The 20,597-nt window shown below is 42.2% G+C and overlaps 1 protein-coding gene across 1 annotated transcript in view; it reads right to left on the reverse strand.

Moving 5' to 3' along the window:
* Positions 1–19,415, reverse strand: part of LOC147707050 (WD repeat and coiled-coil-containing protein-like) — a 176,413-nt gene extending 156,998 nt beyond the window's left edge. The window contains exon 1 of the mRNA XM_086926267.1: positions 17,450–19,415. Coding sequence (XP_086782393.1) covers positions 17,450–19,342 — 1,893 coding nt within the window. The 5' untranslated portion in view covers positions 19,343–19,415. The remainder of the gene's footprint in view (positions 1–17,449) is intronic.
* Between the last annotated feature and the right edge of the window lie 1,182 nt (positions 19,416–20,597).

A 20,597-nucleotide genomic window follows, 5' to 3' on the forward strand; every position in this document is an offset into this window, starting at 1 on the left:
AACCACCACTAACTCAACACTACACTAACACAACACTACACTACACAATCACTACCCCAGCACGACCCCCCCCCTTAAAAATTAACCCAAACCCACTTACCTCTCTCATCGTCGTGGTTTACAACGCAAATACATTTACCATACATGCCTTTACAACGTAATTCGTTGTAAAGGCATGCGTGATAAAAGCACATGCGTTATAAAAAAATGCGGTATAATGGTATGCGGACTGAAAGCAATTACGGGATTATAGTTTGCGGACTAATGGTATGCGGGATAAAAAATGCGGGATAAGGGTTGATTACCCTCTTCACTGCAGCCTGAATACACTCCCACCCTGATCTCCCTTCACTGCAGACTGAATACACTCCCGTCCTGTTCTCCCTTCACTGCAGCCTGAATACACTCCCGCCCTGTTCTCCCTTCACTGCAGCCTGAATACACTCCCACACTGATCTCACTTCACTGCAGCCTGCATATACTCCCACCCTGATCTCTCTTCACTACAGCCTGAATACACTCCCACCCTGATCTCTCTTCACTGCAGCATGAATACACTCCTACCCTGATCTCTCTTCACTGCAGCCTGAAAACACTCCCACCCTGATCCCCCTTCGCTGCAGCCTGCATACACTCCCACCCTGATCTTTCTTCACTGCAGCCTGAATACACTCCCACACTGATCTCTCTTCACTGCAGCCTGAATACACTCCCGCCCTGTTCTCCCTTCACTGCAGCCTGAATACACTCCCACCCTGATCTCCCTTCACTGCAGCCTGCATACACTCCCACCCTGATCTCTCTTCACTGCAGCATGAATACGCTCCCACCCTGATCTTTCTTCACTGCAGCCTGAATACACTCCCACCCTGATCTCTCTTCACTGCAGCCTGAATACACTCCCGCCCTGTTGTCCCTTCACTGCAGCCTGAATACACTCCCACCCTGATCTCCCTTCACTGCAGCCTGCATACACTCCCACCCTGATCTCCCTTCACTGCAGCCTGCATACACTCCCACCCTGATCTCTCTTCACTGCAGCCTGAATACACTCCCACCCTGATCTCTCTTCACTGCAGCCTGCATACACTCCCACCCTGATCTCCCTTCACTGCAGCCTGAATACACTCCCACCCTGATCTCTCTTCACTGCAGCCTGAAAACACTCCCACCCTGATCCCCCTTCGCTGCAGCCTGCATACACTCCCACCCTGATCTTTCTTCACTGCAGCCTGAATACACTCCCACACTGATCTCTCTTCACTGCAGCCTGAATACACTCCCGCCCTGTTCTCCCTTCACTGCAGCCTGAATACACTCCCACCCTGATCTCCCTTCACTGCAGCCAGCATACACTCCCACCCTGATCTCTCTTCACTGCAGCATGAATAAGCTCCCACCCTGATCTTTCTTCACTGCAGCCTGAATACACTCCCACCCTGATCTCTCTTCACTGCAGCCTGAATACACTCCCGCCCTGTTGTCCCTTCACTGCAGCCTGAATACACTCCCACCCTGATCTCCCTTCACTGCAGCCTGCATACACTCCCACCCTGATCTCCCTTCACTGCAGCCTGCATACACTCCCACCCTGATCTCTCTTCACTGCAGCCTGAATACACTCCCACCCTGATCTCTCTTCACTGCAGCCGGCATACACTCCCACCCTGATCTCCCTTCACTGCAGCCTGAATACACTCCTACCCTGATCTCTCTTCACTGCAGCCTGAATACACTCCCACCCTGATCTCTCTTAACTGCAGCCTGAATACACTCCCACCCTGATCTCTCTTCACTGCAGCCTGCATACACTCCCACCCTGATCTCCCTTCACTGCAGCCTGAATACACTCCTACCCTGATCTCTCTTCACTGCAGCCTGAATACACTCCCACCCTGATCTCCCTTCACTGCAGCCTGCATACACTCCCACCCTGATCTCCCTTCACTGCAGCCTGCATACACTCCCACCCTGATCTCTCTTCACTGCAGCCTGAATACACTCCCACCCTGATCTCTCTTCACTGCAGCCTGCATACACTCCCACCCTGATCTCCCTTCACTGCAGCCTGAATACACTCCCACCCTGATCTCTCTTCACTGCAGCCTGAATACACTCCCACCCTGATCTCTCTTCACTGCAGCCTGCATACACTCCCACCCTGATCTCCCTTCACTGCAGCCTGAATACACTCCCACCCTGATCTCTCTTCACTGCAGCCTGAAAACACTCCCACCCTGATCTCTCTTCACTGCAGCCTGAATACACTCCCACCCTGATCTCTCTTCACTGCAGCCTGAATACACTCCCACCCTGATCTCTCTTCACTGCAGCCTGAATACACTCCTACCCTGATCTCGCTTCACAGCAACTTGCCTCTCAGTCTGCAATCCCTTCACTGCACCTTTGACGGCAGCCTGTGCAAACTTCCAGCCTGATCTGCCTATCAGCAAGGCTTATTGACTGGTTTACCAGCCACAATAGGGGGCCTGGATAGCATCTAAGTGGCCTCTGAGATGCTCTGGCCCTCGAGTGTCTCTGAATCTCTTCAGCCCTCAGACCTCCTACCCCAAGACCAGGGTTCTCCAAGTGGAGTGCGGGGTAGCAACAGTGTGCAGCTGGGATCCACTCCTGTTGTATGTTCCGGCACACTTACCCACTCATCTTCTAGCCATAAAGGTTCTACAACTGGAGACTTGTTCCTGCTAAATATCATGCCTTCTTAGTGGCAACCCACCTCTTGGTATCCAAATAATCATATGATGCTAAATTATGCTTAGTGACATCTTAAGTATTTGTGGGGTACCAGGCAACATACATTTTGTAAGAACTTAAAATGTATTATCCATTTCCACTAATTTAAGCCCTCATGATCCCAAAACAATCTGACTTATGTATTATACCTTCAGAAACTGGAATGCGCAAATACAGGCGGAAGCTCAAGCTGCCTGGTGTCCACCACCCAAATACGACAGAAAGCAAGTGTGAACAGTGAATGATAAAGCCATTTTGTTTTGCAATTTGATCTAGATTTCTTTATTTGCAACAGCATTTTATGTGGAATTCAGTGTCTAACCAGCCTTTTACTTCTAATGCAGAAAAAACGCACTGAGGGAGCCTTGGTAGATATTCGGAGGACTAATGCATACATTTGGAGCTTTAGTTGCTGAATAATTGCAATCACAAATGCACCCCTCCCCCCCTTCACTACCGGCATTAGTGCTGAAACCGTGAGCATCAAAGTGCTGCTCTGAGGATTTGCACCATTCCATCGCTTGAAATCTAATAGCTTTCTGTTGTATCCAAGGAATCACAGGAGAAGAAGGTAAACTTAAGAATTAAGTTTAATTGAAAGATTCAAGTACAGCATTAGATCCATCAGAGTGCACATCCAACAAGCTCCAGTCTTCAACTGAAGATCAGGAGCAGAACATTCTACTATAACCTAGCAACTAGATGCTAGGATGCAAAACATAAGAAAAGCATTAGCAATGAAGGAACATAGGATATAACACACCTCCTTTCCCACAATAAAACAAAACAAATTAAAATAAAGAGATAAAACAAAAGAAGAAACAACAATTTACAAATGGACAACATATCAGGTAATGTAATCACTCAAATATTTCGGTGTAAACTTAACCCTGGATGATTTTGAACAGGAAGCAGAGACCTCAGAAGGGCCTGAAGCAACGTCACTTTTATCTAAAGAAGTCGAGTTATTGTCATCAGAACTGGTCAAAGCAGTGGATTGAAGGGAATCTTCCTCATGAATATTAGGATTGTCAAAGAATGATAGAGCCCCATCAGACACATTGGAACTACATGAAGGAAGATTACATGGAGACAAAGTGATAGGGTCAACTACATTGGGAATACCGTTTGAATCTGAAACATCAACAGGAGCAACGTCCGAGCCCTTCACTTTTGAAACGGCCCTTTTACTCCACCACTTACCACCAGTAACTTTAACAGCATGTTTGCCGATTTGAACAATAGATGTCTCTGGATAAAACTTTGAGCCTTTGGCCTTACATGGTCTACGGATTCTAACCTTGTCACCAACGCTTAAAGAAATTTCTTTTACATGTTTATCCAGATCATATCTGACTTTGGACTTGAGCTGAGCAGAAACAACCTTATCTTTGACAAGATCCAGATCAACAACATCTTTACCTTGAGATGTTTTGCTAACAACCCAACCAGGGGATAACTCATTAAAGGATTGTCTCCCTCTTAATAAGAGGAAAGGTGTCACCCCAGTGGTTGAGTGTGGAGTGTTGTTGTACGACCAAACTCTGTCGTAGACAACGTCTTGAACACAAAGGCTAGAAGAAATAGCTAGTTGGACTGCGTCCTTCAGGACACGATTCGCTCTCTCCACTAAGCCGTTGCCTTGTGGGGAGTACAAAGCAGTGGTAAGGTGTTTAATGGCAAAATTATGCAAAAAACTATTCATTTCATAAGATACAAATTGTACCCCATTGTCCGATACTAAGAACTTGGGAATTCCTTCGGACTGGAAAAGTTTCTTAAGACATTTTATGACATTATGAGTATTAGGTTCTTTTATAAACTCACAGGCAACCCATTTGGAGTGATAATCTACAATGGTGAGTATAAATCTGAAACCCTGGTTTAAACCACCAATGGGCCCTAGAAAATCCATACCTAATTTCTCCCATGGACTATCAGGGAAAGTAACGGGACACAAGGGTTTGTTAACAGTCCGCAACGATTTCTCTGCATGGGAACACTCACTACAGCCATTCAAGAAGGTATCCACACAGATGTCCATCCCTGGCCACCAATAGTGAAGTCTCAATCTTTTTTTTGTACTTGTGATCCCCCCATGACCTTTATGAGCAATCTCAATAATCTTGTCTCGAATAGAAACAGGAGGAATGAGGGAGACACCTCTCAAAAGGAAATCACCCTCCAAACTTAACTCATCCCTAACCTTTGAAAAAGGAAGAAGATCCTTATCAATAAGATTTTCTCTAGGCCAACCTTCAGCAATATATTTTTTAAGTGTAAGAAAAGAAGAATCCTGCAAAGATTCTTTAATCCAATCGGATTCAGAAATCACATCCTTTGCTAAGACTAGTCCATCCAAAAGATTGACTACTACTTCTTTGTCATCAAGGACAGGAGAAAACTTCAATTCACTTGAAGGACACCTGGACAAAAAATCTGCCGTGAAGTTCTTTCCACCAGGGATATGTCTCATGACAAAATTGAAGTCATAAAGTTTTGAAAGAAGACGACTCAATCTAGGGCTGGCATTCCTTAAGCCTTTGTCATTCCAAATAAAAATCAATGGCTTATGATCTGAAATTAATACAAACTCACGGCCCCAAACATATGTGGAAAAATGTCTAACTCCCCAAACACAAGCTAAAGCTTCTTTTTCGATGGTACTATAGTTCCTTTCAGAAGGGGAGAGTTGACGGGAAGCAAAGGCAACAACATTTTCAGTTCCACCATCAGCTTGACTCAGAACAGCACCTAGACCGGTATTACTAGCATCCACTGTAATGAATGAGAGAGAGTTCCCATCAAACGGTTTGAGAGCCGGGGCATGTATGATCAATTCTTTTAAGGACTCAAAAGCCACTCTATGTACTTCATCCCACACGAATTTGACATTATTCCTAGTAAGTGACCTCAAAGGCTCACTAACATGTGCAAAATTCTGTACAAATCTGGAATAAAATTCACTCAAACCCAAAAATGATCTTAATTGATCTTTGTTAATGGGTTGAGCGCAATCACGAATGCCTTGTAAAAGATCATGTTTCGGAGCGATGCCTTTGTGAGAGATGGTATGACCAAGGTATTCAACCTCACTAAGGAGAAATTTGCATTTCTGTTTTTTTACAGTCATGCCATGGTCACTTAAAATACCAATAACTTGATCAAGTTTGACAAGATGTTCTTCCACAGTGTTAGTAGAGATCAAAATGTCATCTTGGTAGGCAAAGACATCACGAACTTCCCCAAATAACTGAAACATTAGTTTCTGAAAAACTGAGGCCGCTGAAGCAAGACCAAAAGGTAACCTCAGATATCTAAACAAACCAAAAGGAGTGTTGAAAGCAGTTAAGTCTTTAGATTCTTCACACAACTCTATCTGGTGATAGGCTGCTCGTAAGTCTATGGTAGAGAAAACCTTTGTACCTCTAAGCTGAGCTAACATATCTTGAATACGGGGGAGAGGAAAACAATCTACCTGAATATTTTTATTTAGAGCTCTTAAGTCTACACATAGCCTGAGTTCATCACAGTTCTTCTTAAGTGCGACTACAATTGGAGAAACCCACAACGAAGAGTTGATGTTTTCAATGACCCCCTCTTTACTCAGTTGTTGAAGGTGAGCCTTCAGTCTTTCCATAATGCTTAGAGGGACATGTCTAACCTTATGAATTACTGGAACAGCATCAGGTTTCAAAATAATTTTATGTTCATAGCCTTTAACTGATCCAAGATTGTCCGAAAAAACATTGTTGTATTTATTTATGATACTTTGTAGAGAAAGTTCTTCAGTAGCCAGAGCATTAATATTGATGGAACGGTCTAAAGAAATGGGATTTCTGGTACCAGGTCTTAACACTAAAGGGAATTTACCTTGATCTCTCCAACCCAAGACATTATAACCTTTTTTTGAAACGTAGATTTTGGCCTCAATAGAACGGTCTTCAAAGGTTAAACTGTCATTAAAGAAACCCAATAAATCAATGACTTTGCCATTAAATGCAACTGTACGTATATCGGGAGGTAGGAGTAAATTTTCGTCCCAATGTTTAAGAAACAAGAAATCCGCAATGATGGTAATAGGCGATCCTGAATCTACAGTGACCTTAACAAGAATCTGACCAATTTTAAGATCACATATTGGATCATAAATAGATGGATCTTCATGATCATCTATCATGTCTACAGACAACAATATTTTTTTTACAATCTGTTCTTCACATGTATTAAGATTATCAGGATCCGAGACCTCAAGGTACATTGTCTTGGATTTAAACTTGCAGACTGTAGCAAAATGACCAATCTTTTTACAATTCGTACATTGTTTTTTTAAGGCAGGACAAGAAGTTGAATTAGCAAGGTGTAACTTTGATCCACATCTATAACAAATGGGAAGTTTATCAGACTTTTTCCATTCAAGTTTTGGAGGTTGACTACGTTGAGAATTCTTTGAGGAAGTAGATTTTACTAAATCTACATGTGTAGGTTTATTATTGCCTAATTCTTTGGAAGCAAAAGCAGATCTTTCTATGCCTCTAGCTAATTCCAAAGTTTCTTGCAAGGAAGGGTTACGACAACATAAAATTCTTTCCTGAACTTTGTTATTAAAGCAATTTACAACAATTTGATCCCTGAGATACTGATCAATAGGGCCTTCAAACTCACAAGTTGCAGCCAAAATTCTCAACTCAGCTAAAAATATATCAATCTTTTCATATTCTCTTTGTCTGCGTGTGTAAAATCTATGTCTTTCAACAATTACACTTGGTTCATCCTTAAAATATTTTTCTAAACGGACAATGGCCTCAGTGTACTCATTCCAATCATCTGAGGGAGGTCTAGTAACAGGGGGTTGGTGATCAAAGATTCTTTGACCCTCAGCACCCAAGGCACTATATAACATTGCATTTTTTCTAGCAGCAGGAAATTCCACAGCATCAATGGCAATTATATAGCTATTAAAGGCTTTAAACCAATGGGACCATTTTATTTTAGGAGTACCTGGTTCTGGAAGGAATGAAGAAGGGAGAACTGCAGTCTGTTGAGCCATCTTGAATTAATAAATAACAGAATTAAAATCGCATTTAGTAGAAAGTATATGCTAACTGTAATAAAATGTAAAATTAATAGTGTTAATTGTGAGTATCAATGTAATAACGTACATTGAAGTCAAACTATATTGTGAAAATCAAAAAATCAGCTGTGTGTAACAGCGTATACATTGAAGTCAATCAATAGTGTTGGCTGTGTGTATCAGCGTAGAAGATACACGTTGAAAAATTAAATATCAGCTGTGTGTATCAGCGTAGATAATATACATAGTATTAAATAAGTAGTTTCAGCTGTGTGTATCAGCGTGGAAGACACACGAGTAAGTATTGTATGTTGAAAAATTAATTAAAAGCCGTGTGTATCAGCGTAGGTAATACACGTAGTGTTAAATAAGCAGTTTCAGCTGTGTGTGTCAGCGTAGAGGACACACGAACAAGTTTCTCATTGGATAATATGGAAGACACGCGTTGTATTAAATGTAAAGAACCAGCTGTGTGTGTCAGCGTAGAAAACACACAAGTTCAAATGGTAGTATTGTTGAAAAGTAGAATAATTATAAAGTACCTTTTTAATCCTAAGTTCGAGTCGCGGAAGACCGTGATGTTGATGGAGGTATCCAAGCAACCACAAAATGGCCGCTACGTTGTGCGTGCGTGATGACGAGTTCCCAGCGTCAAATGGAGATGACGCGCTTTGTTGATGAAGAGAATGAAGGGCGAAGGAGAAGAAATGCAGCGCGCGTCTTTCTCGTGCTGGACAAACCGCCAAGGGAAACGGTAATGGCGATTTTCGAAATAGCGAGAGTTCTACAAGGTAGAAGACAATGTATATTGGAATTAACTTTGTAAAATTTGACGAAATGAGTTAAAATGAAATGGGGAATATGGCATTTCCAGCAACACTTAGTAAAATAAAAATACACTGCCAGGTCTGCCGCAGGTGCAATCAAGGGCACATTTCAGAGACAGCTAGGATATCAGCCGCTGAGAAGATGAAGAAAGTTAATTTATGAGTAAAGTAGAGTAGAATAAACAAGTCTGGCGCTGGTGCAATCAAAACACAGTAGAAAGAAATAACCAGGCGCTGGTGCAATCAAATCACTAAAGGAGCCGACTTGAGAAAAGTCATAGCCAATACACTAGATGACCATTTCACTGGTTGTTGTGAGATTTATAACAACAAGGTCAAAATTAGGGTGAAAGCTGAATTAGTATATGAATTAATGGGCAGCCGCTGGTGCAATCAAGACACAATAGGAAGTACAGGCGCTGGTGCAATCAAATCACAAGTAAAAAGGTAAAAGGCTTACTTTTATATGAAGTTAACGTTGTATCTTGAAAATACTCAGTTTGAAGTAAGTTGACAGAAGACTAGAGTTCATGGAGGAAGGTAAAAATATTGAATGAGCGCTGGAGTCTGAAGAGATCTGAATAAAATTAAAATCTTGAGCGTAGGTTCGTAGATAATGCTGACTTGACCACCTCGTCGCCAATTTATGTTGTATCCAAGGAATCACAGGAGAAGAAGGTAAACTTAAGAATTAAGTTTAATTGAAAGATTCAAGTACAGCATTAGATCCATCAGAGTGCACATCCAACAAGCTCCAGTCTTCAACTGAAGATCAGGAGCAGAACATTCTACTATAACCTAGCAACTAGATGCTAGGATGCAAAACATAAGAAAAGCATTAGCAATGAAGGAACATAGGATATAACACTTTCTCCAAGTGTCTCTTCCCCTGCTCTATCCCTCTTCTGCTCTTTATATGTGTGGACTTCACTGGCTAGACAGTTGCCTGTGATGCTGCTGAATAAGAGCAGTGGGATGCAGCATGATGCTGGAGATGGACAGAGAAGGAAGAGGTGTGGCGCCGCGGCCAGGGCGACTGATGCTGGAATCTGGGGATCACGATTCGATCCCGGGCGGCAGATTAACCCAGCATCAGTGACTCTGAATAACTTGCTTAATCTTCCCGACAGCCCCCAGCGCCTGCTTAATCTTCCCGACAGCCCCCAGCGCCTGGAGACACTTACGGGTGATTGTTCGTGCTTTACAAATGTGGATTATTATTATAACAAGAACAGTACAGCAAGAGAACATAAGTGATAAAGGTTCAAGCTAGAGATGAAGTAGAAAGATATGCAAGATATGGAGAGAAACAGTGAAAGGCAAGGTAGCCAGAACAAAAGATAGAGAAAGATTAAGGGTTTAGAGTGTGGTAGCGCATTAGAGAGAGGTAGGGAGAAGGAAATGTAGGAAGAGGAGTACAATCTCCAAAAAGGTGAGGCAAAGAGAGGGGTAATGTAAAAGTTGAATTAGAGACATGTAAGAGAAGTGAGGAAAGAGACTGGAGGAAAAATAAAGAAATGCAAAGTAGAGAGATAGTAAAATGAAAGAGGCATAGAAAGACGGGTAAAGTAAAGGAGTACTGAAGAAGAATAAAAGGTAGAGAAGGGGTGAAGGGTAGAAAGAGAAATGTAGTGTAGAGTAAAAAGAAGGAGTTGAGAGACATGTGAAAAAGAGGTGAGATTAGTACAGAGTTAGAGGCTCTTCAGAGGAAGAGATGTTGTGGTAGCGATATCTATAAAGATAAAGGTTGAGAGAAATAGTTAAGGTGGGGGGAGTGAGTTGAAATGTAGAAGGAGGTCCAGAGAGATGTGTTAATGCAAAAGAGAGAGAAACAAGTTGATGCTAAAGAAACAGAGGTAGAGAAAAAGAGGGGGATAGTGGAGCAGCATAGTTGTAGGCTCCACATTCTATATATCATTTATATGCATTTAAGTGTATTTCATATATTCAGATGTGTGTTTAACATACACTAATCTGTGCTTTGTTTTACCAAGAGATTGTAGTAAGTCATCCCTTTAGCTGTTGCGAAGATCAATTGTAATTATGCTAAACTGAATGATAATCTATTTAATCGCATGCTAAGGATTAATAATATTGTAGTGTGCATTCATTTTTCATTCTCAAGTTAACTTAGATTGACTCTGCGTCATAGCTGAGTACTTCACATTTTAAGCTTGCTAGTGTAGGATTTTCTTTTTTTACTGCATGTGTGTTATAAGGTGCCTTGTTAATTATAGAAAGGTTCATTGTTATGTATTAGACTGATAGTGAGGCCTGGGAGGAAAAAGATGGCAGTAAAGGTGAAGAGATGACGATGAAAGGAGCCTCCTGTACCCGGTATGTTTGGAAGATACAGCTCTCAAGGACAAGCAGATGTGTCCCTACTTGCGTGAGAGTGGGAATTAAGGGACTCTATCGGTTCTCTGCAAATGCCGCCTCCGGATTGGTCTAGGACTGTAGGGGCGGCTTATGGATGTTCTGAAATCTTCGATTGTGCTCTTAATTAGTATTCCATAGTTAGTTTTGTGCAGAATTTACCCTAACTTTGAAGATAATAGACTTTTCGGTTGGGGTTTCCCCTGAGCAGAAAGCTTTATGCTAGATACTCTCGTTTTCCTCCGAATTTCTGCCGAGGTTCACATCATGCTAACACCTTCTTCAATTTCTCTTTAAAAATCCTCGCCTCTCCTAATTCTTTAACCTAGACAGTGTGGGATTCTTTACAGGACAAATTATTTGGATATTTTGCATTCTTTACATATTGTTTGTTACTAGCCGTGCTTCATAATACTTAAATTTAGAATACTTGAACACCTTAATATTACGGCTGTATTTATATATTTTCTGAACAAGTGCCACATTTGTCGATTGATGACTGACTAATAATTTGAAGAATAAACCTTCATGGTTGGAACATATATGTTAAAACGGGTTAATATATTTATTTATGTGTGATCAATATGGGGCTGTGCACTGTAAATCATAGTGTCTAGATGCAGACGTTGGCACTGCCCTCTGCTTGTTGACTTCTTCTGTGTCAATCTGAAGAAGTTAATGTATTATTCTGCAAGTTCAGATTCTAGTTCATGTAACTTGTGTAAAAATTGTCAATGCTTTTTTTGTGCCTGATCTCGGCAAGGATGCCCATGTTCACCATTACTTTTCGCTATTTATATTAACCCATTGTTTCAACTGTTGAAAACAACAAATAAAATACAGTCAATGGTCGTGAGGGAGCACCAAACTCGCGTCCTCGCTTATGCAGATGACATAGTTGTAATAACATCTCATCCGGAGCAAGCTTTGTTGGAAATAGAGAATCAGACGAGAAACCTCGGGGCAGTCGCTGGGTACAAGCTGAAAATCTCTAAATACCCAGGTTGTCTGTACGGAGGGGTTATGCCTCGGTAATGCTCGAGTTATGCCAGAGGCAAGATATTTGAGAATAAAGAATTGGCTGGCACTTCAAGAGATTGTAGAAGTCAATTGGGCGGATATACTATCCTCGGCCAAAAGATGTTTGGAAAAAGTTGAGTGTCTTCACTTATCAATGGTTGGGCGGTGTAATGTTTTAAAAATGTGTAACCTCCCTAGGGCTATGTATTATTTTAGGACAGTACCGCTAGAGTTGACTCAACATCAATTATTGCAGTTACAATCTCTAGCAGACAGGTTTATTTGGGGCCAGAAACCAGCTTACAGCGCTTCAAAGTTTATGTCATTACCATTGGATTGTGGGGGGTGGGGCGTACCGAATTTTACATTCTGTTATTTAATTTGTTTGTTGCAGAATATGCAATATCTGGTGACGGAGGTGGAAGTACGATCATTTGAAGTTCCGAATATATATATCAAATGTTGATAGGAAATCAGGCGAGTGAGGCTCTGTTTAAATTTTATGAACCAAGCTATTTCAAAAGGACGCGATTTAAAATTGTAGTTGCCGCTTATAAAGCATGCAAGTTGATTCGCAAAATTATATCCATAACTCGTACAGGTTACTACATGCCTTTAAATTCCATGGAAATATTCCCTGCAGTCTTTTGGGATGCAAAGATGGCTACTTGGAGGGATAAGGGGATACGACGTTTAGGGGATCAGTATAGTGACGAGGTTATTGTTACTTTTACAGACCTTGTCGAAAAATATAAGCTGCCTAAGAATGATTTTTTCAAATTTTTGCAAATCCGCGATTATCTTGTTAAACATTGTAGACACACACCAATAATGTCTAAAGACTTAATAGAAGCTGTGATAAAAAGAGCTAAAATTGGGGTATTGTACGGGATAATGGTGGAGACTCAACGGGATGATATTGTGTTGCAGGAAGCAAAGTGGGGTGAACGCTTTGGGAAGACTGGTTTTTATGTACAGCAATCGATCGATACAGCTATCAAAGTCATGCTGACAGCGAATTTACACACTCAACATTACAAAACTGTGTTTAATCTATATTATACCCCTGTGAAAATGATGAAGTGGGAGGGGGGGTGGTGTCATGACGGCAGAAGGTGCTCGGCAGAGAAAGCCGACATTGTGCCTGTATTTTTTGATTTTTTAGTTTAAAGACAATTTGTAAGGGGCATTTCAAAAATGTTGTCACATTTCACAGGGGTTAATGTGTGTATCTCTAGAGAGATAATGCTTTTAGGTGTGTGAGAAGACTCTGATTCCACCCAGAGCTACTATCCGTTTCGTTATCTTTTATTTATGGCTTCCGCTGTTGCTAGACTCTGTATTGCTTCTTTTTGGCTTCAACCGGAGCCACCAACATATGAAATATGGCGTGAGAAGTTCTACAATTTTTAAATCTGGAATATAGTTTGTATCGCTTGAAATCAATGCAGAAGAAACAACTTGGGTTGAAAATATGGCAGCCTATGCTTCAACATATGGAGATGTTGATATGAAATCCAAGGGGGTCCTGTATATGTGTATATGTGTATATTATTGCTTTTTATGTGCAATACTCCTACAACAATGATTTAATGGTATGATTTACAAAAAATCTTTTTTGTATGCTATGCACTGAACAATAATTTGTTTATTTTTTTTAAACCTAGACAGTGTGGGATTCTTGACAGGACAAATATTTGGATATTGTGCATTCTTTAAATATTGTTTGTTACTAGCCCTTGCTTCATAATACTTAAATTTAGAATACTTGAACACCTTAATATTACGGCTGTATTTATATATTTTCTGAACAAGTGCCAAATTTGTTGATTGAATACTGACTAACAATTTGAAGAATAAACCTTCATGGTTGGAAGATATAAGTTAAAACGGGTTAATATATATCTATTTATGTGTGATCAAAATGGGGCTGTGCCCTGTAAATCATAGTGTCTAGATACAGACGTTGGCACTGCCCTCTGCTTGTTGACTTCTTCTGTGTCAATCTGAAGAAGATAATGTATTATTCTGAGGTTCAGATTCTAGTTCATGTAACTTGTGTAAAAACTGTCAATGCTTTTTTTGTGCCTGATCTGCTGTACGTGTCCTGGGATTTACAACACTGTGAACTACTATTGAATGTGTTGTGTTTCCTAGCGCATGTGCAGCAGGTTAAGCATTGAAAAGACAATACAAATGAAATGTTGTGATGATATTACGATCTTGCCTTGTTTGTTAATGTACTCATAAGTGGCATTATAGTCAGGTTGTAAAGTCTCTTTGAAGTGTCTGCTCGGACTGCCATCCCGATGCAGCCTTTGTTTAAAGTGATGCTTTTCTCAGCAGGTACTATTGGGACTGGTTCCAAGCAGGCGTATCCACAACATGGGCACTTCAGTGTCTGGGCCTCCAGCCTCTGGCCACAGAAATTCAGCCTACATATTTCCACTCTCTAGGGGGCCTGTCATTACCCCATCTTGTACCATGCTAATCAAGGGACACCTACATTGATCTCCATTGCTTCTCAAACTAGAATTGTGTGCATAACTTTAAGGTTGACCATCAGAAAACATCTACGCCAACATTTGTAGAATTTACTTTTCGATGTTTGCATTATTTACCCCACATATTCTCTATGATGCCAAGATCGTGAGGTTACTGCTCCCTTGTGAACGCAGCCGAAATCTCTCATTGTTTCCCTACACATGCATCCAGCCATTTCTTTACACTACCAACCATTGAGCTGATGATATGTCCTTGATGATGGTCCTTGATGGTGATCTAGCTGTGAACCAATGGACAGACTGTTTTCAACAGATTTAAAAAAATACTTCAAAATTCGCACATGCAAATAATGTGTTTGGTTTCTACTGTTTTGCATCCACAGACTGCATGCTATTTCAAAAAGTCTCCTCTATATTCCTAAAGGTCTGCATGAAGAACTCACCTTGACTTAAACTTACGATTGCCACCTCTCCTTTTCCTTTTGAATGACCTTCTTCTTACCTTCCCTTTTTTACATACCTCCTCTCTCTGAGAACAGTCTGCTTGTCACTAACCTGTCTGCTTTATTATCTGTTAGAACATTGGAATGTTGAGCGCTCCATTGAAAACTATGGAGTTCTCCGGGCTTCCAATGGCCGGTAGAAGCATGGAGCATCAACATTCTAATGTTTGTTCACAGCAATATCTGTGAAAAGGGCTCACCGAGCCTGAAGGGATTTCAACTCCCTCAGGCTCTGTGAAGCCTTTGCTTTACAAATTAGAACTTTCTGCCCTCTAGGAGCAGAGTTCTAAGAGCCTTAAAGCCATTTGTGGCAGGCTCTACCAGCCATTAATCAGTGGAGCGGGCCTTTATTGGCCGGTAAAGCCCACTACAAAGGGCTCTAAGGCTATATTATTGTATTTCTGAAAATTTCCCATTCCTCATCTAAACAATCACAATCTCTCCTTCTTTGAAAGTCTTACCTCTGCGACGTAACAAAACTTAATCTTCTCTAGCTCCTTTACTAATCCCACACACCATCTGCATGAACTCACATACCCGCACCACCTAACGAGCACGCTTAATTCCTATTCATTTAATCTACCACATAGAAGCCGGAGTAAAAGCAAGGAACGCTTTTCTTGAGAGCAGAAGAATAATACTAATAACCAACAATAACCACTGGATTAACTACAAATTTGGGATTGTTGAGCAGCGCCCTGCCAGGTGTAAAGCGCTTCAATGCCTCATCAGGAAAACTGAGCTCTATGTAAAAGAAATTACAATACAATACATTTTCACTCCATTGTAGCACCTCAAGTTTTCAACTGGATCTGTTATGTTAAAAAGGACTTGTAAAGCGCTCGTACACCGGTTGGTTTCTTGGCGCTGAGTACTAGGGGGTTGCCGAGCCGGAAACAGTTTATTTGTATGCTTGGATGAATAGCCAGGTTTTTAGAGATTTTCTGTGTCACTGAGGTCACCACGATGGATACTTTTCATAAATATTTGAAATATCTCTCTGTGTGCTTTGAGATTGGGCATTGGATCCTGTCTTTGTTGGTATGTAGATCTTTTTACTCTGCTACTAGATTAATTTAACGTTTTACGTAACTGAAGCAGGAGAGTTAAACAAATTAAACTGTGTGCCCAGACTGAACTGGCTGCTTCGTTTGGCCGTTCCCTTGACAGCTGCTCTACACCTGGCTTCACTCAGAGTTTCAACTCTAGCCGACTCGATGTGTGCCTTTTTTTAGCATTTAATTTATTTTTCAATGGGTAGAGTCTCCATTAATTTCTCATTTTCTGTTACTTTTCCAGCTGTTCTTGGTTGGGCTTCAGATAGCTTCCACTTTTCTCTTCGCCTGTCTGTACTCTCATTATCTCTCTCTCTTTCCATCTCTCTCTCCCTCTCTTTCTTTATCTCTCTCTTTTTCCCCTTTTTCTCTTTTTCTTTTGCTCTATCTCTCTCTTTCTCCCTCCCACTCTTTCTCTCTCTTTCTTTCTCTCTCTGTCTTTCTCACTTTCTTTCCCTCTCTCTCTCTCACTCTCTTTCTTTCTCTCTTTCCATCTTTCTCTCTCCCACTCTCTCTTTTTGTCTTCCTTTCGCTCTATCTCTTTCTCCCTCCCTCCCTTTCTCTCTCTCTTTCTTTCTTTCTCTCTTTCTCTCTCTTTCTCTCTCTCTCTCGATCGCTTTTCTTTCTCGTTCTCTTTCTCTCGCTCTCTAGCTCTGTCTCACACATGTTGGCTCCCTCTATTGGTGGTGTCTGCCATCCCTTTCCGGTGGTCTCTGTACACCTTGTGGTAAAACGTTCCTCTCCCAGGTGGGCTTGTCCTCCCACATAAGGCTGTCAGCACCACGTCAGGGCTTCCCAGTTTGTTCCTCTTTACCACAGAGCTCCTTGTTGTCTCCATTGCCATACACAAAGGTACACCTCACTGGCAGGGCCATCACAAGGGGAGGGCAACCGGAGCTCTTCGCACCTTGGACCCCGATCATTTGGAGCCCACACACTCCTGCTACAGCATGCTTATAAATGATAACACAGAAATCCTGAGCCGTTCATCCTAATCCAGCTATTGCGGCATCACCACTAGGTGACACCAAACACTGTGTTTTTACTTTCCTTAGAGTACAAGTTTTCCTTAGAGTACAAGTTTTCCTAATTAAGACTTCTTGGATCTCAAATCTAGGAGAAGCCCCACAAAGATCTAGGAGAAGCCCCACAAAGATTTTGGCCTCCAGACCTAACAAAGTTTCTGACATGCCTACCCCAGGTCTCTGCCACTGATTAGTTGAAGCACAATCCCCCTTGTATGAGTTGAAAATTAAAGAAGTTAGTTACCTCTACAATACCTCTAATGTCAACCTATTACTTTACTTTAACATGAAATCAAACAGATGCAAATTACCTGAAAAGTGATGAACACACATGGGGGTTCCAGCGCTGATGGGTACGCTGAAATACATTTCTTTCCATTTTTAGGGGAGCCTTTCAGTTCAGAGAGACGCTGCTCAAGCTGAGCGAAACCACCGCGTAGCCTCTCAAGATTGCCAGAAATGTGACTTTCTCCCTCATCAGACATGTTCTTGTTTCTAGATGGCATCTTGAGTGAAGAGGATCTGCTACATCCCCTACTTACTGTTCCAGTGTTTATCAGGGCCAGTAACCGATTAACGGGTTCGGCGTCGAGGGTTTCCACCACCATGGAGGAATCTGTTGATATTTTCATGTCATCATAGTCGCTAGCACTCGACGTTGTACTCTGCTCACAGCTTGCACTCCTACATGCAGCTAAGTCTACCAGCCTCCTCCGGCCACTGGGAGATTTACTAATGGTACAGTTTGGAATCAGGTGTTCTCTACTGACAGGACCCTCTTCCCTTGAAGCGATCTCAAGAGGCATACCCTTTCCAGCTAAGTTAGCACCCTGATCAAAATCAATCAGGAGATTCTTGCAGGCATCGGATATGGTTGAAGAATCATCTTGATGCATCAGTTCTTTGACAACCAAGCGGACAATGTACTTGTCTGAACTTGACGATGGAAAAAAAGCTGGTTCATTGAATTTCTGTTTTCCCACCAAAACTAGCAACCTATCGTCTGTTAGAAAGCACACTCCCTTGGTTCGTTCATTTTTCTCCAGGTGGATCTGCTGGATATTTGGCACGGTCGATGAAGTTAAAGTGTAAACCAAGATGACGTTGCTGGTGTTGGAAGCCACTGCTGCAAGCTGAGCCCTTGGGTCAAACGTCACAATGTCAGGCATGAGAATACTGGAGATGTGGACCTTTCTGGTGGTGGTCACCTTATTCTCAAAAGTTACAAGAACCAGGTATGATGAGTCTCTGCTTTTTCTCAAGTTGTCCTGGCGCTTCAGATGGATAAGAGGACTCGGATCAGACCGTCGATGATTTGCAAGGATATGTGCAAGATCCACTGGGGCTGATAATGAAGATAACACTGAGTCAGTGGCTATGGATTGTTCAGAGTCGATTGACTTTCTTCGCAGGTCTCTGGAAAGCCGCTCGCCCAAGTAGAGAAGAGAAGCCTGTGAGTTTAATGATGCTGACTTAGCAGAATTTGGAACATCGAATGTAACCCCAGCGTTCAATTCACTGGCCTTTTCTAGAGGAATTTCTGTGGCTACAGCAACTTGGGAATCCAGGGTAGACTCAATAGCACATATGTAACCACCCACATCAAACAGGGGACAAAAAGTGCAAGCATTGAGAGTTTTCTGATCATCATCCCATATGAAGGAATGAATCGCAGTGCCAGCGGCAACGACCATGCGATTTCCATCTTTGGTCCAACAAGCGCAGTGGATAAACCCATCACTCTTAATGTCCACTCTTATGCTGGAGTTGTCCGAACGCACCGAATGCAAGAGCGAGGCTTCTTGTTTCGTCAACACGACTAACATATCCTTCTGCGGATGCCACACGCAGCCTTGGGGGAGCACTGGAAAGGGCTCACCTAGTTCGCAGGTTTGAGAAAGCAGAAGCTTGTTCTTTTCCAACGGGATGGTAAACAGCTGCCATACTGTGACATGTTTTTTATGCTGTACAGCAAGCAGAGCTGGGATATCGGGGGACCATACGGGACCCCAGGAAAGTCCATGCACATGTTCAAACTGCCCAATAACGCTCGAGGCTCCAAACTTTGGTTCTCTATTGTGAAGGTGTACAGCAGTCAACACCACTTGCCTGCCATCTGTCCAGGCCAAGCCGTGAGCAGGGTGCATTGCATGGTATAGAGCATTAAGTCCAGTTCGTAGCAGCTTTGCCTTCCCCAGTTCCATGGTGTTTCAATAGCATCCAGTGAGGCCAACAATAAAGTCATTGAAGCGAAGAAAGTCACCAGGCAGCATGCTACCTCCGGTGTAGTGCGCTTTAGTAGAAATGAGTCTGTACAATCGAGTCTTACCAGTATGCCTTCTACACCTCCTATTCTAAGTACAAATCCCCACTAAAGCTCCTTCCAGCCTGTTTTTTTCTGATGGGAATTGAAATGTCATGAGGACGTCTAATAGGGATTAGCTAATTGCACTCCTAACATTAACTAAATAGTCTTTTCCTAGGCATTCGTGCTAAATAATGGCTTAAAATAGCTCACCAGCAGCCTAATCTTCAATGGATTAAGTAGGGAGATCCTATTTAGCTGATCAGTGGCATGGCGTTACACCATGACACTTGTCTTTTAAATGCAATCTTTGCACAGAGAAAGGTCAAGCTTTGACTTGTGTTTTTATGTTTTTCATTATTTAAGGATTTTTTTTTCTGTTGCTCAGAAGCCAAACAAAAGAGCATTGGCAAAGCCAGTAGGTTTTGCCTTTGCAAAATCTACTGGCTTTATCAGTGTTTTGTTTACATGTTGCACAGCAGTGTTACACTATGACATGGCCAGCACTGACCGCGTCATATCGCTTTGGTTTCCCTGTAGGCCATGTGGCACAGCCGCTTGAGACGAGCAGGAGGAGGGTGGGGTGGTGGAATGAAAACCACAGCGAGTGGGAGGAGTGCAGGGGGTGGTTGAAAATAATGGCAAGCGAGATGACGGGCGGTTGTAGGAGAAACACGACTGAGGGAGGGGATGAAGAAGAGGGACCGCAGAGACATGCACTCATGTTGAAAAATTGCATAAGGGTATCTGCAGGAGTCTGAAGCCAGTGGAAAGGCACTGGCCTCAGACAGGAAGCTTCACTTGGTCACTGCTCCATGGCAGGACGAAGACTCAAAGACCAGAGGAAGCCAGGGGCGAGGAGGAGGCATTGTCTAATCGGAAGCAAGGACATGAGGGTGACAGACGTGGGAGCCAACCAATGGTAAGTAAAGGTAAGTAATAGATGGGTTCTAAGCCAATTAAAAAAAAATTCTTTACAAGAGATTTCACAAGCAAAGTGCAGGCGAAAACTTAAAACTATGCTGAGGGCAGGGTATTACTAAAGAGCATAAACATATACCACTGTTGATCTGTGGCTTTTGGTGACTAGCCTTGATGTGTCCTGGGCTCTGTAGAGTGCTGGATGGCCATGCTGAATCCCATGCTAGTCTAGA

This window comes from Lissotriton vulgaris, chromosome 6 (genome assembly GCF_964263255.1).
Source record: "Lissotriton vulgaris chromosome 6, aLisVul1.2, whole genome shotgun sequence".
NCBI lineage: Eukaryota > Metazoa > Chordata > Amphibia > Caudata > Salamandridae > Lissotriton > Lissotriton vulgaris.